Source organism: Symphodus melops (assembly GCF_947650265.1).
Source record: "Symphodus melops genome assembly, chromosome: 15".
In the NCBI taxonomy this organism is placed as follows: Eukaryota; Metazoa; Chordata; class Actinopteri; order Labriformes; family Labridae; genus Symphodus; species Symphodus melops.
Window position 1 is genome coordinate 6,769,296 of NC_136705.1, and position 15,353 is coordinate 6,784,648.

General features: G+C 41.4%; 1 protein-coding gene across 2 annotated transcripts in view; it reads right to left on the bottom strand.

The window, feature by feature from the left end:
* Positions 1 to 211: 211 nt before the first annotated feature.
* Positions 212 to 15,353, bottom strand: part of rtn4b (reticulon 4b) — a 32,759-nt gene continuing 17,617 nt past the window's right edge. For both annotated transcript variants that reach the window (XM_079363394.1, XM_079363395.1), the window contains exons 4-9: positions 5,937 to 6,144; positions 4,536 to 4,674; positions 2,837 to 2,906; positions 2,117 to 2,163; positions 1,753 to 1,811; positions 212 to 1,405 (exon numbers count right to left, since the gene is read on the bottom strand). In XM_079363394.1, the coding sequence (XP_079219520.1) occupies positions 1,363 to 1,405; positions 1,753 to 1,811; positions 2,117 to 2,163; positions 2,837 to 2,906; positions 4,536 to 4,674; positions 5,937 to 6,144 (566 nt within the window). In that variant the 3' untranslated portion in view covers positions 212 to 1,362. The remainder of the gene's footprint in view (positions 1,406 to 1,752; positions 1,812 to 2,116; positions 2,164 to 2,836; positions 2,907 to 4,535; positions 4,675 to 5,936; positions 6,145 to 15,353) is intronic.

Below are 15,353 nucleotides of genomic sequence, written 5' to 3' on the forward strand. Positions count from 1 at the left end.
CTCCATGATGTGGTGACTCTCTCTACCAATCTAGTTGCACTGATGGTACTATTTATGGTATTTTGTGTAAACCAATGATTATTCAAATGTTTAGTATATTGATTGTGCACTTAATGATCCATTTGGTCCAGTAAAGTACACTAAACACACTCAAAGATTACCAAAGCTAACTTGAGCTGCATAAGTTGAAGGACAGATGAGGAGGCGGGTCTTTCTTCGTCTAGAAGCTTTATTGATAATTGTTCACATCTCACAATGCATTCCACAAACACGGCTCCCAGCTGGGAGCTATTTATCGTCACTATTGAAGTATGAAGTTTATCATTCACAATTATACTTGCATAACAAACAAATGCTCAAAGGTTTCCCAAAGTCACATCAAGTTGCAACTTTATTAAGATATTGGCTTCACAGACAGTATGGTTATTTATCTTTTCTTTAATTCCCATTTCATTTTTTTTTTCTTTTTTCTCTTTTATCTGATGTGGATGAATGTAAACGTGTTTCTTCCAGAGTTTTTCATTACTAGACAGCTGCAATGACATGGAAATAACGACTTCTTGTGTAATTAATGACTTTTATTTGTCTGGCAAAGGTTTTCTAGATGTTTCTAGCTAGAGTTACTCAGAAGCAATGAAGTTTTTAAATGGTAGTACAAGCCCCCACCCACCCCTCCCCCACTGCCTCATCAGGAGTCAAAGACGTTGTTCACCTAATTCGTCATTCGTCACATTGAGGCAAAAACCACGCAGAAAGTTACCGAAGAAACGAGCTAAGAGCTTGAGGGACACGACAATAAAATCACAAAATACTTGTAACTCAGTCATCATACCAAAATAAGAAAACGATACAAACGAGGTGCTGCTCTCCTTTTTCCTAAAAACAGCAGACGGAGCAAACATTTCTCTCCGCTCGACTCAACTGAGGGCAGGGAAAAGAAAATCAAAAAAGACCCGAAGGAGAAACACCTCCCACAATGCACTAGGGGTTGGGGAGAGGGAGGGTTAAAGCTCAGGATTAAAATGTGTTTCTGTGCGTTTCAGAGACTGACAGAAGCAAACATTTTAAAACCTGATTTAGAAAAAACACAAAGCATCAAGCTGACCTCGACGTCTTGAAGCTCTGTTGAACTCCGACCTCCTTCAACTTTTTAGGAAAACACAAAAACAAAGAGGAATTCTGAACTGGAAAAAAAGTGTTTTATTATTTTGACAAATAAAAATAGAAGGGCTGCGTCCACGCCAGACCCCTCCTCTTCTCCTCCTGCCTTCCTTCCTTCATTTCCACCCTCCCCTTCCCCTTCCCCTTCCAACTCTATTTTCCTCTGGACTTCCTGAATCCAAACTCCGACTTGCTGTTCCTTCACTCTGCCTTGCGTTTCATCCCGGGCACCTTTGCCTGGATCCTGCAGGAGAAGAAGTTGGAAATAAAAATGGATTCAGAGTGACGAGAGACGAGCAGCGCAGAGAAATGAGAAGCTTTAAGCTCTGTGAGGACTTAAAGAAACATGAATGTTCTCACGAGAAGTTGGTATATTTCATCCAACCCTTTAAAAACATTTAGAATGAACAGGAGAAAGTAACTAACTGAATGCATTCTAACAAATTAGCACAAATACAGTTTATAACTCAATCCGAGTAATTTTTAATTTAGACGTCTTTTTAACAGAAACAATGTTTTATTCCATGATGACGATGTCATTTTGTGGACACAGAGCAAAAAGAGTTTTGTTAAATGACACGGTCGACTTACTTCTCAACGATGTCTTTGACCTGGTTGTTGACCAGCGCCAGGTAATGATCGATCTGAGTCTGAAAAGAAAAACACACAGACGTGTCAGGTTCAGTAACACGGAGCTCTCCTCAGCTGGAACATTAAGACAGGTCTTCTCGATTCCAGTCATTATTTAAGTTTAGAAGAAACATGACGAACATTTGGGGTTGCAGATGGCCTGTCAAATTAAGTTCACATATTTGGACTTCCCATAATAAAGAGCAATCTTAATCTGTAAAACGTTCTTCTTTAAATGTAATTACTCTTATAAAGTTAAATTAAAAAACTTCAAAAAGAAATGTTTCCACTAAGAAAGTTTCAAAGGAAACAGTTGGATTCTCACCTGGTGTTTCTCATAGATGATCGGGCAGCTGAACGCTCCAATCAGACCTGGACGAGGAGAAGAACAAGAGGCTTAATGTAGATCTGAAGCCCCTTAAACACTGCAAGTTCAAGGTTGGATATTTATGCTCATTATATCTGGTCTGTTATGTGTAATGCATGTAGGTAGAAACAGCTATATGTTTTTGTGTGTGTGAATCTGTGGCTCATTACATTTAAAGAGACATACACCAAAACGGATCATTCTGAGAGAGCTGGTTTCTACAGGGTCACAAACTCCTGTAGTGCTTGATTCATGTTATATTTGGACCAAAGCACAGCTCAGATGTTTCATTTAAAGCACAGGGGACTGTTTGAAAAGGTGAAAATAAAATGCTATAATGTCCCCTTTAATATGGACTTGGAGCATATTTGCAATCCAAAAAAGGGCCATACAATTCGACTACAGAAAGTTAATCTCAGTTACTGTGCATAAAAAAATTACTTTTTACACATCACTGAGGAATCAAAACATTCACTTTAACAATGTGTTAGTGTGTCGTGTTGCATCATTAACAGAATTTCCCCTTCGGGATCAATGAAGTAAATCTTCTAGATAACACCAGCAGGTGGAGCAAAAGTAAAAAAACAAACATCTGCATGGAAGTGTTTTACCCTTCAAAAGGAGAGTGATGCACACATGAAGCTTAAAATAGCTTTTCAATGATTCCAGTTTCCTTACCCAGAATAAGAATGGTGAGCCCGTTGAACAGGCTGCCAACGTAGGTCAGGATCCACATCAGCACGGCAAACTGCAAAGAGACGAGGCAATGCATAGTCGACTTTAAGCTTCAAAAGATTTGACCAATAACATTTGTTGACTCTGTGGCCTCATGACTTAGCTAATCTAATCTTTTTAAGGTGCACATGGTCAGGTCTCGAGTCTCTCATCCTCACAAAGAGCTCCTCTAAGGTTCTTTCTTTCCTTTCACATCAGGACAAATCAAAGAACCAAACCAAATGGAAAACATGAAGAGAATAAGAGCCAAAGAAATCCAAGGATCTATCAGGTGTTTCACCACTTCAATACTGGGAGAAGCTCCTGTTAGCTGGTCTCTTTCTGGACCTGAACCCCACAGTAGTCTTGATGTGAACTTTCACAGTGATAATGTAACCTGACAATGTTCTCCTTATAATAGTAATGGACATGTAAACCCTCCCAGCCAACATGTCTGCTGATATAAAAAGCCCAAACACGGTTTAACACAGTTCCATTTCTGGAGGCTTGGGAATCATAACGCCAGACATTTTAATAAGCTGCTGGTGTGGATGTAAATATTCACTGCAGGCAATAAACCGGAAAATAATCCGAGGCAGAAGAATGAGAGGAGTATTCTCACAGGCTCGTAATCTGCAGAGAGATTTAAAAACATTCCCGGGGCTCAAACTTGCTCCTGATCCGATTAAAAGAATCAGACTTTTTTTTTACCCTCTTAGGGCTTTTCTCTCGGCCTCGCTGATGGAGTGAGAGCAGATCTGTATTTGGGCTGCAGGCAGAAGGCTGTGAGGGGGTGGAGGTGATGACGGGATATGTTAGAGCACCAGCACTGATCTGCAGACGCTCCTGATCAACTCTGCTGACTCAGTCAACCACATCCAAACTTTATTTAAATATTCTGTTTTCACAACAAAGATGACAGGAAGTCTCACTTAAAGACTCTTCATGAGATCCTGGACAGTGACTGGACCTGACATTTTTTCCAGAACACACAGAGGATGTTTTTGTTTTTTTTATCCTCCATACTAGCTGAACCAAACTGGAACAGCCTGAGGGTCGACTGAATCTGATTCATAAAGCTCTCAAATGTGTGTTAATGTGCTGGAACCAATCAGCTTTAATGTTCCTCTTCTTCTAAACTACTGAAGCCCTTACATCCGTCCTCCACAGGATGTCTCCTTACTTGGTGTTATGATCAGCGGTTTGTAACATGCTGCCAAACACATGACTCTGAAACATCACATGGGTACCAAACATTTGAAAGAACCCTGGAGCCTCGAAATCATTACAATAACTTTCTCATGGACCAAGAAGGGCTCCCTCTTCAACCTTTCAGATTGGATGTTTGCAAGAAGGGGATCATTTAAACATTATTTCATCTATTCAATGGCCCACCTGTTTGGTATGTTAGGCTTTCATTACAGGAAAAAACAAAACAAAATCAAAAGTAACGCTGGGTTTATGTTAATTCATCTTTTGTCTCCTCAAATGTCTCAGCCATGTTTGGTTATTTTTGATTTAAATTCAAAAAGACTGTCAATAACACGATGCGCAAGGTTTCACCCTGTGCTATGTGGAATAAAAGGTGTTTTTGCACGACTGTTTATAAATGGGACTTCTTATTTTGTTAACGTCCACGCCTTCATGCCCGAGTCGTTCTCACCTTGATGGAGTCGACCAGGTCCTCGACCAGGAACAGGCGCCTTAATTCGCAGATGGTCTTGTTGAGTTTGGCCAGAACAATGTCGCTGTACTTGTGGACCATTTCCTCAGAGAGTGCCACCTCCTGGTCCAGGAACTGCCTGAGAGGGACAGAGATGATGATCACAAGTCAGTTTGTAAAAAGACTCTTAGTGAGGTCACACCATCATACAAATATGACACCCACTCATAACATGGCATTTTTGATTAAAGTTCTTTGAAACTTTTAAAGGTAGGAACTTTCCCTCGGGACCAGGAAACTTTTGACAAAACGTTTCCACTGCACGGACCAGGATCTGATTTATGGTCCAGGGACCCCCAACAAAGTGTCCCTGCTTTGGCAGAGTACTTTGAAAGTCTTTGGCCAATGAGAAAATGATGAAGCTCTGCAACCCCGTCATCTAGATGTCTGTACATTTGCAATCAGAATGCTGGACTGACAACCAAGCCCAGGTCCTGTTGAGCATTGTCTGCTGAGAACAAATCCAGCATGCTCCGCTAAATCAACAGAATATTTATACTACAACAGCTGCAATCTGTAATAATCACAGATACAAATGTGTAAAATCTGCACGTCATCCTGTTCTTCCTGGGATCAGAAGTTCAAAGTGTGTGTGTGTGTGTGTGTGTGTGTGTGTGTGTGTGTGTGTGTGTGTGTGTGTGTGTGTGTGTGTGTGTGTGTGTGTGTGTGTGTGTGTGTGTGTGTGTGTGTGTGTGTGTGTGTGTGTGTGTGTGTGTGTGTGGGGGGGGGGGGGGGGGGGGGGGGGGGGGGGGGGTGTCACAGAGTCTTTTCTGATCCTCTCAGAGGTTTATAAACTGTAAAAATCTGTGGAATCAGCTTGTAATGTGACACTCTGAGCTCCCTTTCTCCAAGCTTATGTTAATCTGAGTTAATTGACCTCGAATGTGCAGCGAGGTTAATTTAGATACCTGTAAGTGAAAAAAACACAGTAAGAAGGTTTTGTCTAAAAGCCAGGAAGGCGGATGAAGGAACCACAACACGAGCTGGAAGCAGCAGGCTGACGTTCCACACGGAAAAAAGCCGCTCTGTAACTAGCAGTCTTTTGATACATATTCATGTTTGTGTTGACTGACATATTCATCAACAATGGCTTGCATTGTTTTTAAGGGGAGAGAGAGATTCATTTGGACATAATATACAAAGAGAAGGCTGCCTGCAGCTCTGTCTGATAATGAAGATTAATTAGGTCACTGATTTCTCTGATCCACTTTAACTCCCAATGAAAGCAGGCGAGTAGAAGGACTGTTCTGTGCAAAGGGACAGGTCGCACTTTAAATTCAATGTTTCTGGTTTCAGTAGAAACATGAACTGCTGTGTTTAGAATGACTCTCTAGCACTTACTTGAATGGGTGTCCCTCATCTGACTTCTGGATGGCCTGCAGGATGCCTTTGTATATCCTGAAGCAGATGGTGACCGAGAGCAGAGCCAGGCCGATGTAGGAGCAGACGCTTACGATGCTGCACACCATCAGAGAGAGGAGCAGCAGCAGGGCGGCGCCAAACACCACACCCGTGGTCTTCACATCTCGCCAGTAGAGGAGCTCCACCACTGCAGGACGAAGGGAGAGTGTTAGTACCAGTCATCCAGGCTGTGTTTGACAACGATTTAATAAATACGCAACGGAGGCAGATTCTGTAGATAAACCTATGGTAGTTCCTCATCAGCCTTTATTTGTTTTAGAGAGAAAATATATTTTGTGATCTTAACATTTAAACAGGGAATTGATGGAAACGATGGTACAATCAAACATGTTGAAACACTAGGAATTATTGTTTCTTGAATAAATGAGGTTTTAGACTGACTGACCTGAGGGCCAGTAGAATTTTAAATGTCTGGTCATGAGCTAAAACAAGTCACGTGAAGAGCAGAAACGGATCACCATGGGAGCAGAGGAAAAGGCAGTGATGAGCTGAAGAGTGTTTTTACACGCTCGAACACAAGTCAGTGCTCACATAAAGAGGACGTCATTTGAACTAAGTGAAAACTAGAGTCACGTGTCTGCCAACGTCTGCTGTAGCTGTCAACAGCGTGTGGTGTGGTGGCTTCATGTGATCGTCTGGAGATGGAGCATCGTGTTCCTGAACGCTGTGTGGCGGCTCTGATACCCGGGGTCGGAGGTCACACACTGTACGACTCATCTAGAGTTTTTAAACCCCCCACAGGGAGAAACTCAGCGAAGCATCTGACTCACAAACTTCCTCCTCTCTGCACTTTTCTGCCCTGATGCCACAACAAAGACTTCCAAGTGATGTAACACCAGCTCCTGCGGACATTTTGAAGGTCATCAGCAGTGACCTACTACATGGGGTCTTTTTTTTTTTTTTTTTTGAAGACTGCAACCAAAAAAAGATGCACAACTTCCACCCAAGTGAGATACTGATGTTATGAAACAGGAAATAACTCAGTTTTAATCTCACAGGACAGAAATCTGAGTTGCGTTGAAAAACAGAAACTCATTTCCCAACCCACTCACTCACTGCCCTTTTGATGAACAAAATTGCTGCTTTAAAGAGAACCGAATCAAATATACTCCCCCCATGACAGCAACAGAAGGACACTTCTAAAGCAGACTTTTACACCTGCTGTGAGTACACTTTTATAATGAAAGGGTTTTTCATCTTTAACCTTTTACGAGTCTGCGCAGGCGAACTTTGGATCTGCGTAATTATTCGAGTGTTTGTGCAACACGAAAAATCTCAATTTAGTAGCTGGTTGGCGGTAAAGCGGAGTCTCAGCTTTCAGAAACCGTTGACATTTTTCAGATTGCACAAACACTAATCATTACGGCAATCCAAAGTGTCAGTAAGAGGGTGAACTGACAGCGACTCAATGACTGTGGGTTTAAAAAGTGACTTTAAAAAAAAAAGTACATGTGATCATCTAACTTTCAGTTTTAAGAAAGGTTAAAAGGTCATTTTACAGAACATCTCATTTGCAGCCAGTTTGCAGTTTTAAGTCCACTTTTCCTTCAGCATGTCTTATAGAGTAGGGTTACTACTACTGGCTGATCTATCCATAATCAAAAAGACATTTCCATCGTGATCAATTTAAAGTTTCTCTCCCTCTATGATTGTTTTGTCACCAAGCCCCTACACTAGTTCCATCCCATTCTACAAGTCTTTAAAAATATAAAACAAACTAAGGTATAAAGAATGTCTTTTCTTGTTTGTCCTCAGTACAGTGATCCCGTCGTTACACAAGCCCATATTAAAAGACAATTTGTTTCCAGACTTTTTTTTGTGTCAAACTTTGAATTGTGTTTGACGTTAAAAAGGTGGCAGGTTTCCCTTAAGACACGAGCATTTTGTTAATTGTTTTGGAGTTCAATTTGAAGGTTTTTTGGGTTTTCTGGCATGTGGGTGCTGCAGACAGCTCCTTCAGCTCTCTGATGACCAGGACAGACAGGTGGGGTTGGTTGCTGGACCCTGCTGGAAGACAGCTGAGAGCTCATGACCTGGGTCTTGAACTGAGCGTGATCATATTTCATCAGGGAATTCCAGGCAGGTCAATGGACAATATTAGAAGTGAAGGAGTCCTGAGGTTTCTACCAGCGCTGACGATTAGCTGCAGCTAAAACATTCAGTTCTCTCTTACTTTGAACAACGAGAGTGTCACGTCCAAACAGCACACTGAAACCTTACAGCTTATCTTTATTTAAATAAGGGTTCACCTAAAAGCAGCGTTAACGCCTCTCTGAATACACCCACAGTTTGTGTTCGTGATGATAAGCAAACCAGCATTAAAATGCAAAGTGAAGGTGCAATGAGATGAAGCCCTCCTGCACAGACAATAGCAGGTGCTGTGAGCGAGGGCGGCCATGTTGCTAAGCACTGCAGACTGACTCACTGAGTGACCACGATATGTTTGGCAGCTCACCACAGTATTCCTTAAAATGGTTTAACGGCCATTTAATGAGCTTATGTGGCTGGAAAACTGCAAATCAGATTTCCTGCAACAAGTCTTTGCCAGGTAGACAGATCCTACTGATGCCTGCACTTGTTAGAAGACAAACTCATAAATACACGAACCGGGTCATCCTGTAGATGGGGGCCGCATACTTTTACAGGTGCACTACTGTTGTAGATTTGATAGACATTTGAAAGTTGGAGAAGTCAATGCTATAGTCTGAACTAAATACACAAACTTCATTTAAAAAAAAAAAAAAAAAAAAAAAAGGGTCCCTGAACAATGTTTGGAGCTAAAAAGCGACCCGGAGAGTTACGGTTTCACCATAACTTCTTGTGTAACTTTTTTATCTTCAAACACTGGTCCAGGGGCCACATTTTTCTCTGTGTGTAGAGAGTTACGAAAATACCAGAACATACCAAAACCTTTCAGTTTTCTGCTTCTACTCGGGCAGTCTCTTACATTGTTTAGTTTTTACACGTTTTAGATCGTCGGCTTCAAAAAGTATCTTTACTAACATGTCGTGCTTAAAGACGCCTTACTAACTGGTAAACTGTGTGGCATATTTCAAAAAGGAAATAAGACTTCATAGTGAAATGTACTATGGGATACACCTCTTCCCTGGTACTTTTAAAAACACATGACCCAATAACCAGCATGTAAATCTAAGTGAGTTAATCATCAATTAGTTAACCATGTGGCTGATTAGAATCAAGTGATCTGAACAATTTCCATTCAGCTGTTTATAAATGACTGACTACTTCATCAGTGCTTCCCACTGATCCCAGAACATGTATAGCTGGTTTCCAGTAACGGTAGTGGCTGAATAAAAACTGACTTTTAAACAGTTTTGGCTGCTCTCTAAAGAGTATTTAGACAATAAAAAGAAACCTTGGATAGAGTCAGGCATATTACTTTTCGGGAGGCTTCTTGCAAACAACTGTGTACATGTGGGCGTTGACAGCTATTAGCTTGTAAGCTTGTTGTCACGTTAGCTGACAGCTAGCTCTCCTAAGCTCAACATGCTAGCTCTGTTAGCCACACGGTAGCAGCTGTGTTGGTTTTTGACAAGTGGCCTTTGTCTGGATGTAGAAACACAGACCGAGCAGCTAACACGAGGGGAGGAGGAGGTGGGCGGGAGAGAGGAGAGTCCGCGGTCCAAATGTGGCTGCCTGGCTACATATGGTAGCAGGCTTGCTAGCATCGCCGGGGACTTGCTAAAAATAGACCCGCATCACAGCTAGCTTAAGCACGGGTACCGATCTCGTTTCACTTCTCACTATGTATAATCGCCACCCTGACCCATCTCATCTTTTCCACACGGTCAGAAGCGTTTCATGATACACCTCAGGATGCAGACCGGCAACCTAGTCCGTCCCAGTACAAAACGTCCCACAGCCTGGTGTGACATACGCAGGCGGCCCGGTTTGCCTCCCGCCCTGAATCCTGCCACATCCCGGTGCACATGCAAATACGACAGCAGACACGCAGCTATGCACACGTTCAACAGTAGAGATGGTGGATAAATAAATGATTATATGAGCAGACTAACCCTGTTTGGCGTCCATCTTGAACCTCCGCTAAGCATGCAGCAGCACGGCCTGGCTGAGAGGTGAGCGAGAGAGAGAGAGACACCGAGCGAGCGAGCGAGCGAGAGAAAGAGAGAGCGAGAGACATGCGCAGCCCTGCCCCTCTCACCCCGGATCATGGACTATTAATTACAAATGTAAAACAACATTCAGCCTTATGAACTGAGGCCTGGATAATACAAATAAATGAGTTCGCAATGAAGACAGTGATCCTTCTAATATTTACTTTACTATCGTTACATATTGGCATCACCTTTGTTCCTGTCCTTATTTAGATTTTTGTATAAAATAATAAAAAGACCTGTAGTATACAAACGTTAATGCCACACATTTACCTCACAAGACAATCTTCATTAACACGACTTTGATTTGTGTATGCTACCATTTGAAGTAAGCAGCTAACATTAGGATTTAGACAAACTACTCCACTGTAAATTTTCATGAATGCTATCACTACAACAGCATGGTTAGTAAGTATTGAAGCTCTTCTCCAGGTTAGCCTGAGTAAATATGTACAGAATACACTTAATATGCAAACATTGCTGCTTGTTATGCTATAACTTGAATCTTCATTGAAAGTGGCAATTTGTACTGGAGTACTGTGTGCACATTTTGCATGGCAAAAATATTTAAAATATAGTTCCCAGCATAATTTAGATCTGCATCTAACATCATTGTTGTGGACTCTGCCACAGTGTTAAGCTTTTTCAGAACTTTATAACAAAGAAACCCCACAACAAGCAGCACAGACCGACCTACCACGTATACAGGCTCTTAATAGTATAGGCAACATATAGATTCAAAATAATCTGAGTCTGAATGATGATAAAGCTTCCAACATGTCTGTGTTGTACACATGCTGTTTAATCTCTTTATGACAGGTCAAAGTTTGAACTAAAAATTACAGTATCTACCCGTTGTTGACTGGTAACCCCTGGTTTATTTTAGACATGGAACCACATTGTATATTATGACAAAATCTCTAAAAGGGGCTGATGTATTTTATTGTTATTTCTTATTTCAAAGTCTAAACAAACTACAAATATGAGTCTTTTTCCCATAAAGACAGAAAACTGAGTTGTAAAACATTTCCTAGTTATACTTAATTAGTCAGACAGTATTTTAGTAAAATAAAACATTCAGATGTTTTTTAAGTGGATAAACATCAATTCAAATTAAGTATTATACTCTCCTGCCCTGTTCATATACACCATCAGTGCACAATGTGACCAATTATGGACAGGTTCACATACACTAAAATTAAAAAAAAAAAAAAAAACTTCCCCTGAGCGTTTCATTGATTATGGGCCAAGCTCGAAGTTCCATCAAGACACACAAAGATGGTTCATTTTTGAGTTGCAAGTCCAACTGTTCTCATGAATAAACTGGTTTCTCTAATAAGGATAATTATAGAAGGAGGAGGATGGTGGAAAGGTGTTGCATAACCTGGCTGTAAAAGGAAAACTGGCTGCAGAAAACATAGAAGTTTAAAAGCCAAACCCAGTGGGATGGAAGAGACACGGAGTGATCGCAGGAGACCTGGGAGAGTTAATAATCTATCTAAGGAAGTCCAGGTGCATGATGGGAGCAGCACCGACTCCTAATCAAAGTAAAGACCAACCAGAACAGATCAACCAGCAGGCCTACTTTTTCCTACCCGCTCTGACAAATACAAACGGGAGAGCAACGAGTGGTTGTATTTAAATGTAACTGTGGACTGAAAGCTTTCGTCCATACAAACATTGTAGGACTCCAGAATCCTCCAAGTAATCACTCAGTTGAAGTTATCTCTTAGATAACCCATTCACATTCCGTTACATAAAACTCTGATCATTCCAAAGTCTGCCTCTTGTATCTTTGTGCTAAACAAAGCAGGAGCCTCGTCTGAACCGTTGAGCCGTTTTCACTCATGAACTCCAGACAATCAGGTCTGGATAACGTTCAGAGGTTGTCCCAAGCCGACGTTTCACACACGTAGCACACAGCGAGGCACCTGAGTCAGGCATGCAGGAGAAGAAGGAAGAAGAATCTTGTTCACAGGACTTTTGTCTTAGTGGTCGAGTCGCTCAGCTCTCTACCTGAAGTACAGGGGATTGATCCCGAGTATCCTGCAGTCAGATGTCAAAGTATCCTTAGACAAGACACTGAACCCAAAATTGCTCTCGCATCGTCTCCTGAATGTGATTATTTAATATTATGGACACTCTACACAGCGGCCTCTTCTATCAATGAGTGAATGTGGTGTAAAGAGTGCTCTGATTAGTCAGGAGACTGGACAAGCACTGTACAAGCTCAAGTCCATTTACCATCAGGTCCATAATGGGGACCGTTTTGGGGTTAAATATCAACATTAGGTGTACAGGAAGTCCTTGAAATACCAACACAATAACAGAAAACTGAACCATCTCTAATCAGAGATGAGCGACATTAACTTTACTTACAAAATGATGAGTAATCAAAAAGTAGTTGCTGGTTGAAGTCTTTTATTGATCAAACTACTTCATGAAGTAATCAACCGTCAACCAACCAGCACTTGTGAATCTGTCTCATCTGCCAAAAACAGGAAGTGGTTGGTGATGATACATTATTGGATTCCTCCCATGTCCAAAACGCTGATCATTACAAACCTATTTGTTTTAGTTGCAGCAGAGTCCATTCAGTCTCAGCTGTGTCACTTTAAAAAAAAAGAAAGAAAAAATGCAAATATAGGGCTTGGCGTTATTGGCAACAAATAAAATACTAGATTTTTAGACACAATTCAAACTTATATTTTATTAAATATTAAAGTTTGCAATTTTTGGCTTTTGTTGTGCAACACAGCAGCTCAGCAATCAGTCGTGCCGTTACTGCAAGACTTCAGACAAAGTGAACAGCAGATAGTGGTTCAGCTGTCGAGGTCGGACTTACATTAACTATACAATCAATTATTGCACAGATCTTTGGTCATAAAGGAAGCGTGTTAATTTTTAGCTAGAACAGATATTCATGATGTGCCTTTAAAAGCATGTATGATGAACAGACATTAGATTTAAATTTAGATTTTCTGTCAGTGCTCCTCTTAATGGACCATCCAAACAACTCTAAACAAAGACAGGGATCTCATCTTTAATAGTTTCAGTGTTTTTTAACAATGTATTAGTTGCAGCAACTTGCAGGGCTACAAATATATTCATGGCATTGTGTACTAAACGGTCTTTCTGTCATACAAACATCTCACATTGGTGAGTCCAGAACAGCAATGAGGAGGAGGAAGTTGCTTTGTCTGTGAAAAAGTGTGTGAGGAGTCAAAAGCTGACCATGTTCCTCATTACCACAGATACACTTCATACTGCAACAAAAGCTTGGAGATGCATCTACTGCAGAGTCTCTCTCTCTCACACGCACAAAATAGTGCTTAGTCACTGTTCGACCTGCCTCATGTTGTCACACAAACCCTCCTGACAGTCTGTGAAGGCACAGCAGCTTCTCTCTGTTTTGCAGGCAGTCCTCCCTCGTTACGGGCTCAATGGACGACGGCTGGATGAACAAAACTGAGCTGACACATAGCGCGCGCACACACACACAGACACACACACACACACACACAGCACAAAGGCCTCAGTGTGAGCGGTGACAGCAGCACTACAGCCTCAGATGATGCAAGGACAGCGGGACACAAAGATCAGCAGACAGCGCGAGATAACACGCTAATGCTAACTGCCCTTATAACAATAGATTACATTATGTATGAGCGATCCTTTTTGGTGTCACCACAACATGCAGACGAGTTGAACTGAGTTTACAGCAATCTAGTCAATATAAGCAAGTGATGAGTTGAACTACTGGATACAAAATGATTTCTGATGAGAAAGTAGACGCAAAACTTCATATAAAACTCTTTTACTTCATCAAACTCAGCGACAATGATGAGTCGTCAACTTAATTGCTATTGATTTTGATAAAAGTGGCTTATATTTACATCTCTCAATATTGATGCTCCTGAATTGCAGTGTAATTAGGTAGCTTTAAAAAAAAAAAGCTACCTAATTGACAAAATCAGTTGACAAGGTCTTTACAGCTCATTTTAACCATTTCTTTGATTTTGAAACTCTGAGCATTGAAGACAAATTAAGACAATTTAGCATTTCAGCACACATCAGCCCAGCTGGTTGCACTTCAGCTGTACATCACTATTTCTCATTTTGTATTGAAAAAAACAAAAACAAAAAACTGACAGAATCCTAATTAAAAAAAAGACCTCTGATTCATTCATCCAAAAACATAAGGATGTCATTTCATCAGTCAGATAAACCAGGCCTGAGCAGAAATCTGCCAAACTCCAGAAAGCTCTTTCCTGACTCCTCAACAGCTCATTACCATTTACTCCTCTAATAACCAATCATTACACTTCCAGCTAACGTCACTCTTAACAAATCCCTCCCTCCCTCCTCCTCCTCCCCCCTACTGTCCACCTTTGGTCACAGCGGGTGACTGGCTGACTGTCCAAAGGTCCTCTCTGCAGTTGCCCAAGGACAACCCTGCACCCAGTTCTCCAATACCTGCAATAATGCACCTTTCAGGAGTCCTTGTGCAGGCACAAACACACACGGGACAACTCTCAGCCAAAAACAAGTCAAAGTCATCTCACATATGAATGAAGAACAACGAAAAAACCACAACTTAGGCTTACTGTAAGAAGTTAACCTTTGCTCATTAAGAAGTCAAGATCCTCCACCTCAATAAAATCTTCAAAACTCAAGATGCTCACAAGGTTGCAGCTTTAAATCACAAGAAAATCCTGTATCTTATCTTTTGGGTCAAAGTTTCCAAACCTCTGCTCGTTTTAAATCAACGAAACCAAAAGGTGAGCAGTAGCAGCTCTGTGCTGCAATGACTGTGCTGCTGATCGATTCACATCCTGCAAGACTTTCAACGTAATTAAGCATCCATGTCAATTTTCCTTGAGTCAGCGGAGAGAAAAGCTCAAGCGATAGCTTTTCAGCAATGAACATCTTTATCTGGGAAAAGAAGCCAAAGAGAAAGACAAGAGAGGTAGAGATTTGTACCCTGTTCTCTCCATTGCTTTGAAGAGGGCTCGCTCTCCTTTGTGTCCACAGAGTTGTTCTCCATGCCGTCCGATCAGCAAACACACATTCCACACAGAGAGGGACCGAGCACAGGCTGTCACTGGAGATGTGAGGAAATATATGTGTGTGTGTGTGTGTGTGTGTGTGTGTGTGTATGTGTGTTCAGCTGCAGGAGTAAGAGGAGGAGGGAGGACGA